This window comes from Babylonia areolata, chromosome 16 (assembly GCF_041734735.1).
Source record: "Babylonia areolata isolate BAREFJ2019XMU chromosome 16, ASM4173473v1, whole genome shotgun sequence".
In the NCBI taxonomy this organism is placed as follows: Eukaryota; Metazoa; Mollusca; class Gastropoda; order Neogastropoda; family Buccinidae; genus Babylonia; species Babylonia areolata.
This window is the reverse complement of record NC_134891.1, coordinates 29,545,385-29,559,740: the sequence shown is the minus strand read 5'-3', so window position 1 is coordinate 29,559,740 and position 14,356 is coordinate 29,545,385. Positions and strand designations below refer to the sequence as shown.

Here is a 14,356-nt window from a genome sequence, read left to right as displayed (position 1 = left end):
GATCACTGAACACACCGGAAACCAGCATGGAAGGAAAAGGAGGGCGTTGAGTTAAGATAACTGCAACACAACCGATGACTACCACCGGCATTCTGTGGCAGTGTGGAAGGGCTCTGGGTCTTGGCTATCATCACTGACACACCACAGGTCAACAAATGCCATAGTGCAGGTTGAGCAGACCTGTGCTCAGCTGTGGTGGACGGTGACCAGGTGGTGGTAGAAATCCACCTTGTTGTCCAACACCTGGCCACAGCAGCGACACTCAAAGGGGTTTCCGGCCTGGTGGAAACACATGTGCTGGCTGTACTTGAACTCGTCCTTGAAGCTCATCTCGCAGTGAGGGCACTCATGGCGTCGCTCAGGGAGAGGCATGGGGTAAGAAAAGGGTCCTCCATACATTGCCCGCATCCTCTGCTGCATAATCTCCAGCATGGGAGAGGTTCCCATAGTCTGTGAGGAGGTTGAAGACGTGTGCGAGTTATGTAAAAATGGAGGACGTTCTGCAGGTGAAGGGTGGAAGCTGAAGGGCAAGGGGGGGACCGGCATGTTGAGTTCCATCCAGGCTGATGGGGCGTGGTAGCCGGGAACCTTCTCCTTCCTGCCACGCTCCCTGAAGCAAGCCTCAGAGTGGGCGGGGAGATGGGTGTTATGCATACTTCTGGTCAGGGTGTAGGGAGACGACGTGGACCATGTCATCCGTCTACCTCGGTCAGCACTGCGCACAGCGGCACCAGCCTGCCCCTCCGAGAAGCTGTGGTGCCGGGGGGTGATGGTCAGGGGACTGGGGGGAGGACCAGGGGCTGGTACCGGGGGCTTGGAGGACTTCTCTTCCTCAGCGGCCTGGGCCAGAGCTTCAGGCGGCAGCTTGAGGCCAAGGCTGGGGTCAGTCAGCATTTTCCAGGCCACGTCGTAGCCACGCCGCACTGAGGGGGGCACAGGACGCCGGCGATTCATGCACACCAGCTGGATTAGTTTCTCTCGCTCATTCTCGCCTTCCTCGGGGTCTGGTGGTTTCCCGAGTGAACACGTGGTTTTGTCTTGCTCTGTTGGGGTCCTCTCCTCACAATCCACCTGGCCTGCCTGGGTGAAGCCATGCTCTGAACTCTGTCTGTGGGGACTGCTGGGGCGATTATGTTGGGGGTGGTTGAGCGGCTGGATGTCTCGCAGTGGCTGGTTGAGATTATTCTCCTCTCTCTGCACACAAGTTAAATGATCCTTCTCCCTCTGTAGTTGTTTGAAATGATCCTCTTGTCTCTGTAGCTGTTTGAAATGATCCTCTTGTCTCTGTAGTTGTTTGAAATGATCCTCTTGTCTCTGTAGTTGTTTGAAATGATCCTCTTGTCTCTGTAGTTGTTTGAAATGATCCTCTTGTCTCTGTAGCTGTTTGAAATGATCCTCTTGTCTCTGTAGTTGTTTGGAGTGATCCTCTTGTCTCTGTAGCTGTTTGAAATGATCCTCTTGTCTCTGTAGTTGTTTGAAATGATCCTCTTGTCTCTGTAGTTGTTTGAAATGATCCTCTTGTCTCTGTAGTTGTTTGAAATGATCCTCTTGTCTCTGTAGTTGTTTGGAGTGATCCTCTTCTCTCTGTAGTTGTTTGGAGTGATCCTCCTCTCTCTGTTTGAAACTATCTTCTTCTCTCTGCAGTTGTTTGAAACTATCCTCCTCTCTCTGTACCTGTTTTAAACTATCCTCCTCATCAACTCTCCCACCACTGGACTCATCATTCTGATGTGAAGTGCAAAAATTATTTTCGTGGTTCGCCTGTTGGTGCTTGTTGTCTTCAACGCTGTCCATCTCCTTCAACTTGAGGGCCTGGTCATCCTGGCTGATGGATTTCATGGACTCCAGTTGTTGCTGCTGCTCTTGTCGTTTCAGGTACAATGTGTCCAGCTTAAAGGCCTTGCCTTTACGGGAACGTTTTCGGGGCTGAAAGACAGGTTGTGGAGCACTGCCCTCTTCACCAAGTCCTGTGTCCGTGTGTTGTCGCTTTGTTCCTGTTCTCGGTATTTCTTCAGGGGTGTCCTCCAATGGAACATCGCTGGGTTCTTTATGAATGGGATACTCTTTGCGAAGCTGGTCCTGGGTGTCTGGTTGTTCTCTGCCAAACTGCTGGTCATCTGGGCTGAGGGCTTTGGAGATGGCATTGTGAGAGGGCAATGGTGGGGCACTGCCAAACACAGCATTGTGAGAGGGCAATGGTGGGGCACTGCCAAACACAGCATTGTGAGAGGGCAATGGTGGGGCACTGCCAAACACAGCATTGTGTGGGGGCAATGGTGGGGCACTGTCAAACACAGCATTGTGAGAGGGCAATGGTGGGGCACTGCTAAACACAGCGTTGTGAGAGGGCAATGGTGGGGCACTGCCAAACACAGCATTGTGAGAGGGCAATGGTGGGGCACTGCTAAACACAGCATTGTGAGAGGGCAATGGTGGGGCACTGCCAAACACAGCATTGTGAGAGGGCAATGGTGGGGGACAGCCAAACCTTTGAGTCATCTGTCTCAGGATGTCCTCTTCCTCCCCAGGTCCTTCCGGCTCGTCACATTGCTGGTGTGGCTGAGGCCGAGACTGCTGCTGCTCTTCAACAGCATCCCTTTTTAGACTTGTTTGCCTCTGTGGATCCCGAAGCCCTCTGTCGCTGTCCATGCTTGATGAAGGAGGGTTTTGATTCTGATTTGTTTTCTGATACTCATCACTGATACACTGCCTGTGAACTGAGTCTGCTGCATTGCTCTTTAGGATGTCTACCTCAGTACCTTTCTGAGAATGGTGACGTGGAGGGGAAGTGTTCCGCTCAGTGCCACTCCCACCTGCAAGCTCCTGGCTCGGCGTCATGCTTGCTGAAGCCGACGGACGCTGAGGATTGTTAGAGTGACCGTATTGGTGCACATGTGAATCAGAGGCATGCGAGTCAGATGCTTGTGAATCAGAGGCATGCGACCGCAGTGTGTTTCTGTAGTCTGGACTCTCCGAGGAATGCACTTTTATCATGTGACTGTAGAGCTGCTGAGGCGAGTCACAGGTGAAGATGCACAGCGTGCAGGAATGGCTCTGGTCATCCCGGGCAGCAGAGCCAGGTCCGTGTTGGTCAGTGTGGCTGGAGGGAGGGCCGCAGGTCTCTTGCGGTCTGTCACCAGTTGAAGGTGCCACGTGTCCGGCATCCACAGACCTGGCACTCAGCAGGGGGTTGCAGGACATCAGGGGCCAGAGGGGGAAGGGGAACAGGCCATGGGGCCCCACGGAGTTCATGCCAGGCAGGTAGAGGGTCGGGGGAAGGCCTGTGGTGGTGGTAGTGGGTGGGGGGAAGAACCCCGGCACGAACCCTCCAACACCTTGGCCCCTGAACCCCGCTTTGTTCTCGCAGGGGGCGCCGCTACTGCTGCTGATGCGAGGCGCTGCTCCCCCTTTCCTCCCGCCCCCTCCACCACCCCTGCCAGCAACCCCCATCCTCAGCCCAGAGGTGGGGGCGTGGTGGTACCTGATGGGTGTACTGCCGTCCTTGTTCAGGACTGCCCCAGGGGCGGTGGTTGTGCTTGAGCACGTGCTGCTTCAGGCAGTGGGAGTACTTGGCCGCGAAGGGGCAGTCTGCACAGCGGAAGCGGCAGGCCTTGGAGTGCGATTTCATGTGGGAGTTGAGCATGGACCTGTTGACGCAGGAGTAGTTGCACTTGGGGCACTTGTGCGGCTTGCAATTGAGGTGGTTGCGAAGGTGGTACTCGAGGTGGTGACGGTACTCCGTGACGAAGGGGCACTGCGGGCACTCCAGCAGCTTCTCCTGCTTGATATGCTGCCGCCGGTGGATCCAGCTTTCTACCTGAAGGTAAGATAGAAAAAGGTTAATAAAAAAAAAAGGTAATTGAGGTGAAGTAAGGTAAGGTAAGGTAAGGTGAAATGATGTAAGGTGAGGTAAGGTGAGGTATGGTGAGGTGAGGATAAGATGAGGTGAGGATAAGATGAGGTGAGGTTAGGTGAGGTTAAGGTAAAGAAAATAAGCTTCTCCTGTTTGATGTGCTGTTGGCAGTGGCTCCAGCTTTCGACCTGAAGGTAAGGTAAGGTAGGGTAAGGTAAGGTAAGGTAAGGTAAGGTGAGGCAAGGTAAGGTGAGGCAAGGTAAGGTGAGGTAAGGTAAGGCAAGGTAAGGTGAGGCAAGGTAAGGTAAGTTGAGGTAAGGCAAGGTAAGGTGAGGTGAGGTAAGGTAAGGTAAGGCAAGGTAAGGTAAGGAAAGGTAAGGTGGGTAAAGTAAGGTAAGGTAAGGCAAGGTAAGGTAAGGCAAGGTAAGGTGAGGCAAGGTGAGGTAAGGTAAGGCAAGGTAAGGTGAGGTAAGGTAAGGTAAGGCAAGGTAAAGTGAGGCAAGGTGAGGTGAGGTAAGGTAAGGTAAGGTAAGGTAAGGTAAGGTGAGGCAAGGTAAGTTAAGGCAAGGCAAGGTAAGGTGAGGCAAGGTAAGGTAATAGGTAAGGTGAGGTAAGGCAAGGTAAGGTGAGGTAAGGTAAGGTGAGGTAAGGCAAGGTAAGGTGAGGTAAGGTAAGGTAAGGCAAGGTAAGGTGAGGCAAGGTAAGGTGAGGTAAGGCAAGGTAAGGTGAGGTAAGGCAAGGTAAGGTGAGGTGAGGGGAGGTGAGGTGAGGTGAGGTAAGGTAAGGTAAGGTAAGGTGAGGCAAGGTAAGGCAAGGTAAGGTGAGGTAAGGCAAGGTAAGGTGAGGTGAGGTGAGGTGAGGTGAGGTAAGGTAAGGTAAGGTAAGGTGAGGCAAGGTAAGGTGAGGTAAGGTAAGGTAACGTGAGGCAAGGTGAGGCAAGGTAAGTTAAGGCAAGGCAAGGTAAGGTGAGGCAAGGTAACGTAATAGGTAAGGTTAGGTAAGGTAAGGTAAGGTAAGGTGAGGCAAGGTAAGGTGAGGTAAGGTAAGGTAAGGTGAGGCAAGGTAAGGTAAGGTAAGGTAAGGCAAGGTAAGGTGAGGTAAGGTAAGGTGAGGTGAGGTAAGGTAAGATGAGGTAAAGTGGGGTACGGTGAGTTAAGGTAGTGGGGAGGTAAGGTAGGTGAGGTAAGAGAAAGTAATGTAAGGTAAGGTAAAGCATGGTGAGGTAAGGTAAGGTAAGGTAAAGGGGGGAAAGCCAAGGTGAGGTAAGGTGAGGTAAATTGAGGAAAGGTATGATAGGGTTAGGTTTGGTAGGTAAAATGAGGTAAATTGAGGAAAGGTATGGTATGGTTAGGTGAGGTAAGGTAGGTGAGGTGAGGTAAATAAGGTAAAGTAAGGTGAGGTAAAGTAAGATGAGGTGAGGTAATGTAAGGTGAGGTAAAGTAAGGTGTGGTGAGATGAGGTGAGGTAAATATGAGGTGAGGTAAAGTAAGGTAAGGTGAGGTAAGGTACGGTGAGGTAAAGAAGGTAAGGTAAGGTAAAGTAAGATGAGGTGAGGTAATGCAATGTGAGGTAAAGTAAGGTGTGGTGAGATGAGGTGAGGTAAAGTAAGATGAGGTGAGGTAAAGTAAGGTGAGGTGAGGTGAGGTAAGGTGAGGTGGGATAATGTGAGGTAAAGTAAGATGAGGTGAGGTAATGTAAGGTGAGATGGGATAATGTGAGGTAAAGTAAGATAAGGTGAGGTAATGTAAGGTGAGGTGAGGTGAGGTAAAGTAAGGTGAGGTGGGATAATGTGAGGTAAAGTAAGACGAGGTGAGGTAAAGTAAGGTGAGGTGAGATAAAGGTGAGGTGGGATAATGTGAGGTAAAGTAAGATGAGGTGAGGTAAAGTAAGATGAGGTGAGGTAAAGTAAGGTGAGGTAAAGTAAGGTGAGGTGGGATAATGTGAGGTAAAGTAAGATGAGGTGAGGTAATGTAAGGTGAGGTAAAGTATGGTGAGGTGGGATAATGTGAGGTAAAGTAAGATGAGGTGAGGTAAAGTAATGTAAGGTGAGGTAAAGTAAGGTGAGGTGGGATAATGTGAGGTAAAGTAAGATGAGGTGAGGTAAACTAAGATGAGGTGAGGTAAGGTGAGGTGAGGTGAGTAAGGTGTGGTGAGGTGAGCAAGGTAAGGTGAGGTACTGTAAGGCAAAGTAGCACAGGGTTAGGTAAGGTGAGGTGAGGTAAGATAAGGTATGGCAAGTTTAGGTGAAGTAAGGCATGGTAAGGTGAGGTGAGGTAAGGTAAGGTATGGCAAGTTTAGGTGAAGTAAGGCATGGTAAGGTGAGGTGAGGTAAGGTAAGTGAAGGGGAGGTAAGGTAAGGGAAGGTAAGACAACTGAGTTAAGCTAAGGTGGGGTAAAGGGAGCTGAGGTGAGGTGAGGTAACTGAGGTAAGGGAATGTAATGTGAGGTAAGGCCAGGCAAGGCAAGGCAAGGTAAAGTAAGGTGAGGAGAGGTAATAGAAGGTGAGGTGAGGTAAGGTACAGTAAGGTGAGGTAAGGTATAGTAGGGTACGGTAAGGTGGGATGAGGTAAGGCAAGGTAAGGTAAGGTAAGGGTAAGGGTAAGTAAGGCAAGGTAAGGAAAGGTAAAGATAGGCAAGGTAAGGTGAGGTAAGGTAAAGTGAGGTAAGGCAAGGTGAGGTATGTAAAGCAAGGTAAGTTAAGGCAAGGTAAGGTGAGGTACAGTAAGGTAAGATAAGGTAAGTTACGGTAAAGTAGCACCCACCCTTTTGATGCAGGAGATGAGGCACAACTTGCAGCGGAACACCTTGGATTGGGAGGGTGTGACGCGCTGCAGGTCTGGGTCAGAGTGATTAGTGAGGTGAGGTAAGATAAGGTGAGGCAAGGTAAGGAAAGGTAAGATGAGCTAAGGTAAAGTAGTACCCACCCTGTCGGTGCAGGAGAAGGAACACTGTTTGCAGCGGAATATCTTGGGCTGGGAAGGCGTGACGCGGTGCTGGTCTGGGTCGGAGTGAAAGTCCTTGATGTGCTTCAGTAGTCTCCCCTCTGTGCGGGATTTGTAATCACACTCTGTACAGGTGTACTTGTAGTGGACGCTCATGTGGCTGTCGAAGTCCTCACTGGTCGTCGCTGTGGAAAGGAGAGGGAGGGGGAGAGAGAGAGAGAGAGAGCGGACAGTTAACACCAATGTTAATTTAGTTATCTCTCTCTGAGAGATGATAATGATTGAGATTAAAGATGAAAAAAAAAACCCTAAAAGCCAACAAATAAAAACAACCAAAAAACATAAATGTAAGAAATTTTCTTTAGCACACACACACACACACAGAAAAAAGAGAGAGAGGAAACACATTTTAATTTTATGACGGCAGTGGATTAAGCATAATTGGTTTTTTTTTACATCCAGCCCTCAAGGGCAAAAATTAAGGGAAAAAAAAGAAAAGAAAAGAAAGGAAAAAAAGAAGAAGACAAAGCAAAGGCCAAACACACAGACACACACGCGAAAAACATTTGGCCTAAATGAAAGCATGTACATAACTTAATTGAGTACAACACATTCTATTATTGAAAAAAAAATATGAAGAGAAAAAAGAAAAAAAGAAATCACCCTTCACTCTAATGCCTTACCTGTACAGTGACAGTGACTCCCAAATCACCCTTCACTCTAATGCCTTACCTGTAAAGTGACAGTGACTCCCAAATCACCCTCCACTCTAATGCCTTACCTGTAAAGTGACAGTGACTCCCAAATCACCCTCCACTCTTACCCCTTACCTGTAAATTCACAAAGGTGACAGCAGTACAGCTGGCCTTGGTCGCCCGCATCCTGCTTGCTCTCCCCACCACCACCACCACCACCATCACCACCACCGGGGCCTTGTGAAGGCAATAAGAACTGTGGAACAGGTGTCCCCACCCCCACGCAGGGTGGCCGCATACCCTGGAACGGGTGCCAGCCACCCGGAAACGCCGAGTGGCCTGCAGGCGGCAGAGGGAAGGGCGGAAGAGAGTGGGGCTGAAGGAAGGCGTTTGCAGAGGATGAAGCTGGCCCTTCACCCGAGTTCGCGGAGGACACAAAAGTCGTTCCTTTCCGAGAGAGATCTGCAGGGACCTGCTCCCCAGAGTCATACGGAAGGAGCTCCTGCTTGGGCCACATCTCCTCAGGGGAGAGGGGACGCCCACTCGAGGTGTCTGCCTTTTGGCTGCGAGGGGGAGAGTGTGGGGGGGAGGAGGTGGAGGATGAGGAGGAGGTGGAGGAGGAAGTGTAAGGGGAGCTGAACCGCTTGGAATCTGAGACGGAATAGTGGGGCTTCTCACTGTTTGAGGAACTGTGGGAGGATGGGAGAGGGTTAGAAGAAAGTGATAAAGAAGGAAGAAGAGGAAAAGGATTAGCAAAAACATAAGGAGGAAGAGGAGGAAGAGGGTTAGAAGAAACAGAAGAAGAAGGAGGAGGAAGAGGATGAGCAGAAACATGAGGAAGAGGAGGAAGAGGGTTAGCAGAAACAGAAGAAGGAGGATGAGGAAGAGGATTGGCAAAAACATGAGGAGGAAGAGGAGGAAGAACGTTAGCAGAAACACGAGGAAGAGGAGGAAGACGGTCAGAAGAAACAGAAGTGTTAGCAGAAACAGAAGAAACAGAAGAGAGCGGGTCAGCAGAAACAGAAGAAACAGACACAAGTGTGTCAGCAGAAACAGAAGAAACAGAAGGGAGACGGTCAGAAGAAACAGAAATAGAAGGAGGAGCAGAAACATGAGAAGGAGAGAGAGAAGAAGGAGGAGCAGATGGATGTGGTGCTTTGGATAAAGATGGATGAGATTCTGTTTTCTCGCCAGGCCCAGACGTAGACACCCCCAACGAGCGTCCCCCACTCTCCCCTGGATCCGAGGGGCCCGTTCGGGACTGAGGTTCAAACTCTCGCTCACTGACACAGTATGCCGTCGCCGAGCGGTCGCTCTCCAGGCGTGAACACCCGGGCTCTTCCTCCTGCCTTCGTCGCTGCTCCTCGCTGGCACCCTGAGGGGTGGAGAACCAGGCGCGGCCGTGGTGGTGGATTCTCTGACCAAGAGATTGTTTTTTGGCAGCCATCCGCTCTCGTATCAAGGCACACTGGGCGCGGATGGCGTCCGCGTTGGCGAATAACATTTCTCTGTCTGGCCGTCTCCGCCTGGGTGACGTCTCTGGATGATGCTGGGGAACGACGTCAGGACCCGTGTCTTTCGTCTCGGAGGCTACGTCGTGATGCAGCTGGTAGAAGGGGGCCGGTGCTGGAGGCAGAGATGTTGGACTGTGATGGGAGGCCGCCTGCTCGTTGTCGGCTTCCTTCTGGGAAGAAAAGAGGACAGCGTGTGAGTTTTTTTTTGGTTTTTTTTTCAACAGAAGGCAAGAAAGAAAGAAGGGAAGAAAGAAGGGAAGAAAGAAAGAAGGCGAGAAAGAAGGAAAGAAAGAAAGAAAGCAAAAAAGAAAGAAGGCAAGAAAGAAGGAAAGAAAGAAAGAAGGCAAAAAAGAAAGAAGGAAAGAAAGAAAGAAGGAAAGAAAGAAGGCAAGAAAGAAAGAAAGAAGGCAAGAAAGAAGGCAAGAAAGAAAGAAAGAAGGCAAGAAAGAAGGCAAGAAAGAAGGCAAGAAAGCAAGAAAGAAAGAAAGAAGGCAAGAAAGAAGGCAAGAAAGAAAGAAGGCAAGAAAGAAGGCAAGAAAGAAAGAAAGAAGGCAAGAAAGAAGGCAAGAAAGAAAGAAGGCAAGAAAGAAGGCAAGAAAGAAAGAAGGCAAGAAAGAAAGAAAGAAGGCAAGAAAGAAGGCAAGAAAGAAAGAAGGCAAGAAAGAAAGAAAGAAGGCAAGAAAGAAGGCAAGAAAGAAAGAAGGCAAGAAAGAAAGAAAGAAGGCAAGAAAGAAGGCAAGAAAGAAAGAAAGAAGGCAAGAAAGAAGGCAAGAAAGAAGGAAAGAAGGCAAGAAAGAAGGCAAGAAAGAAAGAAAGAAGGCAAGAAAGAAGGAAAGAAGGCAAGAAAGAAGGCAAGAAAGAAGGAAAGAAAGAAAGAAGGCAAGAAAGAAGGAAAGAAAGAAAGAAGGCAAAAAAGAAGGAAAGAAAGAAAGAAGGCAAAAAAGAAAGAAGGCAAGAAAGAAGGAAAGAAAGAAGGCAAGAAAGAAAGAAAGAAGGCAAGAAAGAAGGCAAGAAAGAAAGAAAGAAAGAAGGCAAAAAAGAAAGAAGGCAAGAAAGAAGGAAAGAAAGAAGGCAAGAAAGAAGGCAAGAAAGAAAGAAAGAAGGCAAGAAAGAAGGCAAGAAAGAAAGAAAGAAGGCAAAAAAGAAAGAAGGCAAGAAAGAAGGCAAGAAAGAAGGCAAGAAGGAAAGAAAGAAGGAAAGAAAGAAGGCAAGAAAGAAAGAAAGAAGGCAAGAAAGAAGGCAAGAAAGAAAGAAAGAAGGCAAAAAAGAAAGAAGGCAAGAAAGAAGGCAAGAAAGAAAGAAGGCAAGAAAGAAGGAAAGAAGGAAGGAAAGAAGGCAAGAAAGAAGGCAAGAAAGAAAGAAGGCAAGAAAGAAAGAAAGAAGGCAAGAAAGAAGGCACGAAAGAAAGAAAGAAGGCAAGAAAGAAGGCAAGAGAGAAAGAAAGAAGGCAAGAAAGAAGGCAAGAAAGAAAGAAAGAAGGCAAGAAAGAAGGAAAGAAAGAAGGCAAGAAAGAAGGAAAGAAAGAAAGAAGGCAAGAAAGAAGGCAAGAAAGAAAGAAAAAAGGCAAGAAAGAAAGAAGGAAAGAAAGAAGGAAAGAAAGAAGGAAAGAAAGAAAGAAGGAAAGAAAGAAAGAAGGCAAGAAAGAAGGAAAGAAAGAAAGAAAAAAGGCAAGAAAGAAAGAAGGAAAGAAAGAAGGAAAGAAAGAAAGAAGGAAAGAAAGAAAAAGAAAGAAGGAAAGAAAGAAGGCAAGAAAGAAAGAAGGAAAGAAAGAAGAAGGAAAGAAAGAAAAAGAAAGAAGGAAAAAAGAAGGCAAGAAAGAAAGAAGGAAAGAAAGAAGGCAAGAAAGAAAGAAGGAAAGAAAGAAAGAAGGAAAGAAAGAAAGAAGGCAAGAAAGAAGGAAAGAAAGAAAGAAAAAAGGCAAGAAAGAAAGAAGGAAAGAAGGCAAGAAAGAAAGAAGGAAAGAAAAAAGGCAAGAAAGACAGAAGGAAAGAAAGAAGGAAAGAAAGAAAGAAGGCAAGAAAGAAGGAAAGAAAGAAAGAAAAAAGGCAAGAAAGAAAGAAGGAAAGAAAGAAGGAAAGAAAGAAAGAAGGAAAGAAAGAAGGCAAGAAAGAAGGAAAGAAAGAAAGAAGGAAAGAAAGAAAGAAGGCAAGAAAGAAGGAAAGAAAGAAGGCAAGAAAGAAAGAAGGAAAGAAAGAAGGCAAGAAAGAAAGAAGGAAAGAAAGAAGGCAAGAAAGAAAGAAGGAAAGAAAGAAGGAAAGAAAGAAAGAAGGAAAGAAAGAAGGAAAGAAAGAAAGAAGGCAAGAAAGAAAGAAGGAAAGAAAGAAGGCAAGAAAGAAAGAAGGCAAGAAAGAAGGAAAGAAAGAAAGAAGGAAAGAAAGAAAAAGAAAGAAGGAAAGAAAGAAGGCAAGAAAGAAAGAAGGAAAGAAAGAAGAAGGAAAGAAAGAAAAAGAAAGAAGGAAAAAAGAAGGCAAGAAAGAAAGAAGGAAAGAAAGAAGGAAAGAAGAAGAAAGAAGGAAAGAGGAAGGAAAAGAAGAAGAAAGAAGGAAAGAAGAAGAAGCAAGAAAGAAGGAAGAAAGAAGGAAGAAAGAAAGAAGAAGAAGAAGAAAGAAGGCAAGAAAGAAGAAGGAAGAAAGGAAGAAGAAGAAAGAAGAAAAGAAAGAAGGCAAGAAAGAAGGAAGAAAGAAGAAGAAGGCAAGAAAGAAGGCAAGAAAGAAGGAAAAGAAAGAAAGAAGGAAAAAGGAAGAAAGAAGAGAAAGGAAGAAAGAAGAAAGAAAGAAGAAGGAAAAAGGAAGAAAGAAGAAGAAGAAGAAAGAAGGAAGAAAGAAGGCAGAAGAAAGAAGGAAAAAAGGCAAGAAAGAAGGAAAAAGAAGAAGAAGCAAGAAAGAAGGAAAGAAAGAAGGAAGAAAAGAAAGGAAAGAAAGAAAGAAAGGAAAGAGAAGAAAGAAGAAGAAAGGAAGAAAGAAGAAAGAAAAAAGAAGAAAGAAAGAAGGAAAGAAAGAAGAAAGAAAGAAGGCAAGAAAGAAGGCAAGAAAGAAAGAAGGAAAGAAAGAAGGCAAGAAAGAAGGCAAGAAAGAAAGAAGGAAAGAAAGAAGGAAAGAAAGAAAGAAGGAAAGAAAGAAGGCAAGAAAGAAGGAAAGAAAGAAAGAAGGCAAGAAAGAAAGAAGGCAAGAAAGAAGGCAAGAAAGAAAGAAGGCAAGAAAGAAAGAAGGAAAGAAAGAAAGAAAGGCTAGAAAGAAAGACCCCCAAACAACTGAAGCATCAGTACCAACAGGCTCCACGGACTGACCTTTCTCTCATGGCTCCCCTCGGACACCAACGGCTGCCTTCTGTTCAGTTCCACAGGGGCACCAGATATACAGGGGACGGTCTGGTGATGAGGCTGGCACGTCACAGTTGTCCTCTCCTCCTTCCCCTCCCCTTCCTCTCCCTCCATCATTGTGTTTGGCCTGTCGTCGGTCAGCCGACCACTCTCAGAAGACGGTGGTTGGCTGTCTTGAATATTTCTGTTTGACAACATGTACCAAAGTGTTTGTGTTACTTTTGGTGTGGGGGTGTCATGATGATGATGATGATGATGGAGACTCTTTGACTTGCCCGATCACAAGTCCCAGACTTGTGCGTTTACCATGGAATTTATACATGCAGTCAGGACACACACACACACACACACACACACACACACACACACACAGAGAGCAGAAGTTCAAGAAACTCGTCAGTCTATATGACGCAGTGTAGCGCAAACACATTTCTGAACTATTACCCCCCCCCCCCCAACCCCCCGCCAGAAAAAAGAAAAAAGAGAAAAGAAAAGAAACAAAAAGAAAAATAAAAAAAGAAAAAAGAAAAGAAAAAAGGGAAAAAAATCAAAAAGAAAAAGAAAAAAGAAAAGAAAAAGACAAAAGGAAAAAGAAAAAAGAAAAGAAGAAAAAAGAAAAGAAATAGACAAAAAAGAAATAAGGAAAAGAAAAAAAAAGAAAAAGAAAGAAAAGAAAAAGGGAAAAGGAAACAAAAAGAAGAAAAAAAGAAAAAAGAAAAAGAAAAACAAAAAGAAAAAAAAGAAAAAAAAAAGAAAAAAGAAAAAGAAAAGAAAAAGAAAAAAGAAATGAAAAAAGGAAAAGAAAAAAAAACACACGAAAAATAGAAAAGAAGAAAAAGAAAAGAAAAGCAAGAAAAAGAAAGAAAAACAAAGAAAAAAAAGAAAAAAAAGAAAAAGAAAAAAGAAGAGAAAAAAGAAAAAAGAAAACACACACACACACACACACACACACACACACACAAGAAAAAAAAAAAGAAGAAAAAAAAGACATGTCGTGATATCAGTTTAGCAAAGAGTGTGAACTGATTCGTTTTGTCATTTCATCATTTACACTTTGAGTTTTGCACACGTAAAGCGCCTTGACATCTATTTGAGAAAAAGGAACAAAAACACAATACGTGAGAGAATACGTGGTCATCATAATAATAATTATCATCATTATCAAAACAATAAACCAACCAATCACAAGATCGTTAACACGAAAACGATACTACTCCATCATCAAAATCCATTTTTTTGTGTTTTTTTTTGTGTCTGTTTTATTTTCAATGTTTATAAACATTTTCACAATTGATTAAAACTGTCCGAGTTGTTACACACCCCAAAGCTTAAATCAACTTGCATCAGGGCTTGTGCAAGATATAAACTTGCGGCGCTTCAGTCCATAACTGAACTGACCAGTCGTCACACCTGACAATGTCCTGGGTAGCCTCACAACATCAGTTTTCTAGGTAGCCTAACAACACCGTGTTTTAGGTAGCCGAGCAACATCCGTGTTCATAGGTAGCCAAATAATATCAGTTTTCTGGGTAGCCCAGTCACATCCGTGTTCCAGGTAGCAGTGTTCCAGGTAGTCTGATAACATCTGCTGGGAAGGAGAGTCCAGGATTTGACAGTCAGATAAAGCAGCATCAGACTTAATGTGCGCTAAGTGAGACAGACACTGTCGTTCTCGAACAGTGTCAGTATCAGTAGCTCAAGGAGGCATCACTGCGTTCGGTCAAATCCATATGCGCTGCACCACATCTGACAAACAGATGCCTGACCAGCAGCGTAGTCCAATGCGCTTAGTCAGGACCTGAGAAAAAAATGGTAAAAATAACAAGAACAAAAAAAAAGAAAAAAAAAAGAAAAAAAAGAAAAAAAGAAGAAAAAAAGAAGAAAAAAAGAGAGATAAATACATAAAAATACTACTACCACTAATAATAATAATAATTAAAGGCGCAAAATCTTGATTAAGGAAAGGGAAAGACTATTAAGTAAATTCTTTCCACTCCAGCTTCTGACAATTGAATTACTTTCAGATTAATCAG

The 14,356-nt window shown here is 45.5% G+C and overlaps 1 protein-coding gene across 1 annotated transcript in view; it reads right to left on the bottom strand.

The window, feature by feature from the left end:
• Positions 1 to 3,244: 3,244 nt before the first annotated feature.
• Positions 3,245 to 14,356, bottom strand: part of LOC143291300 (uncharacterized) — a 16,936-nt gene continuing 5,824 nt past the window's right edge. Inside the window, exons 2-5 of the mRNA XM_076601150.1 lie at positions 12,291 to 12,507; positions 7,626 to 9,174; positions 6,778 to 6,980; positions 3,245 to 3,817 (exon numbers count right to left, since the gene is read on the bottom strand). Coding sequence (XP_076457265.1) covers positions 3,377 to 3,817; positions 6,778 to 6,980; positions 7,626 to 9,174; positions 12,291 to 12,507 — 2,410 coding nt within the window. The 3' untranslated portion in view covers positions 3,245 to 3,376. The remainder of the gene's footprint in view (positions 3,818 to 6,777; positions 6,981 to 7,625; positions 9,175 to 12,290; positions 12,508 to 14,356) is intronic.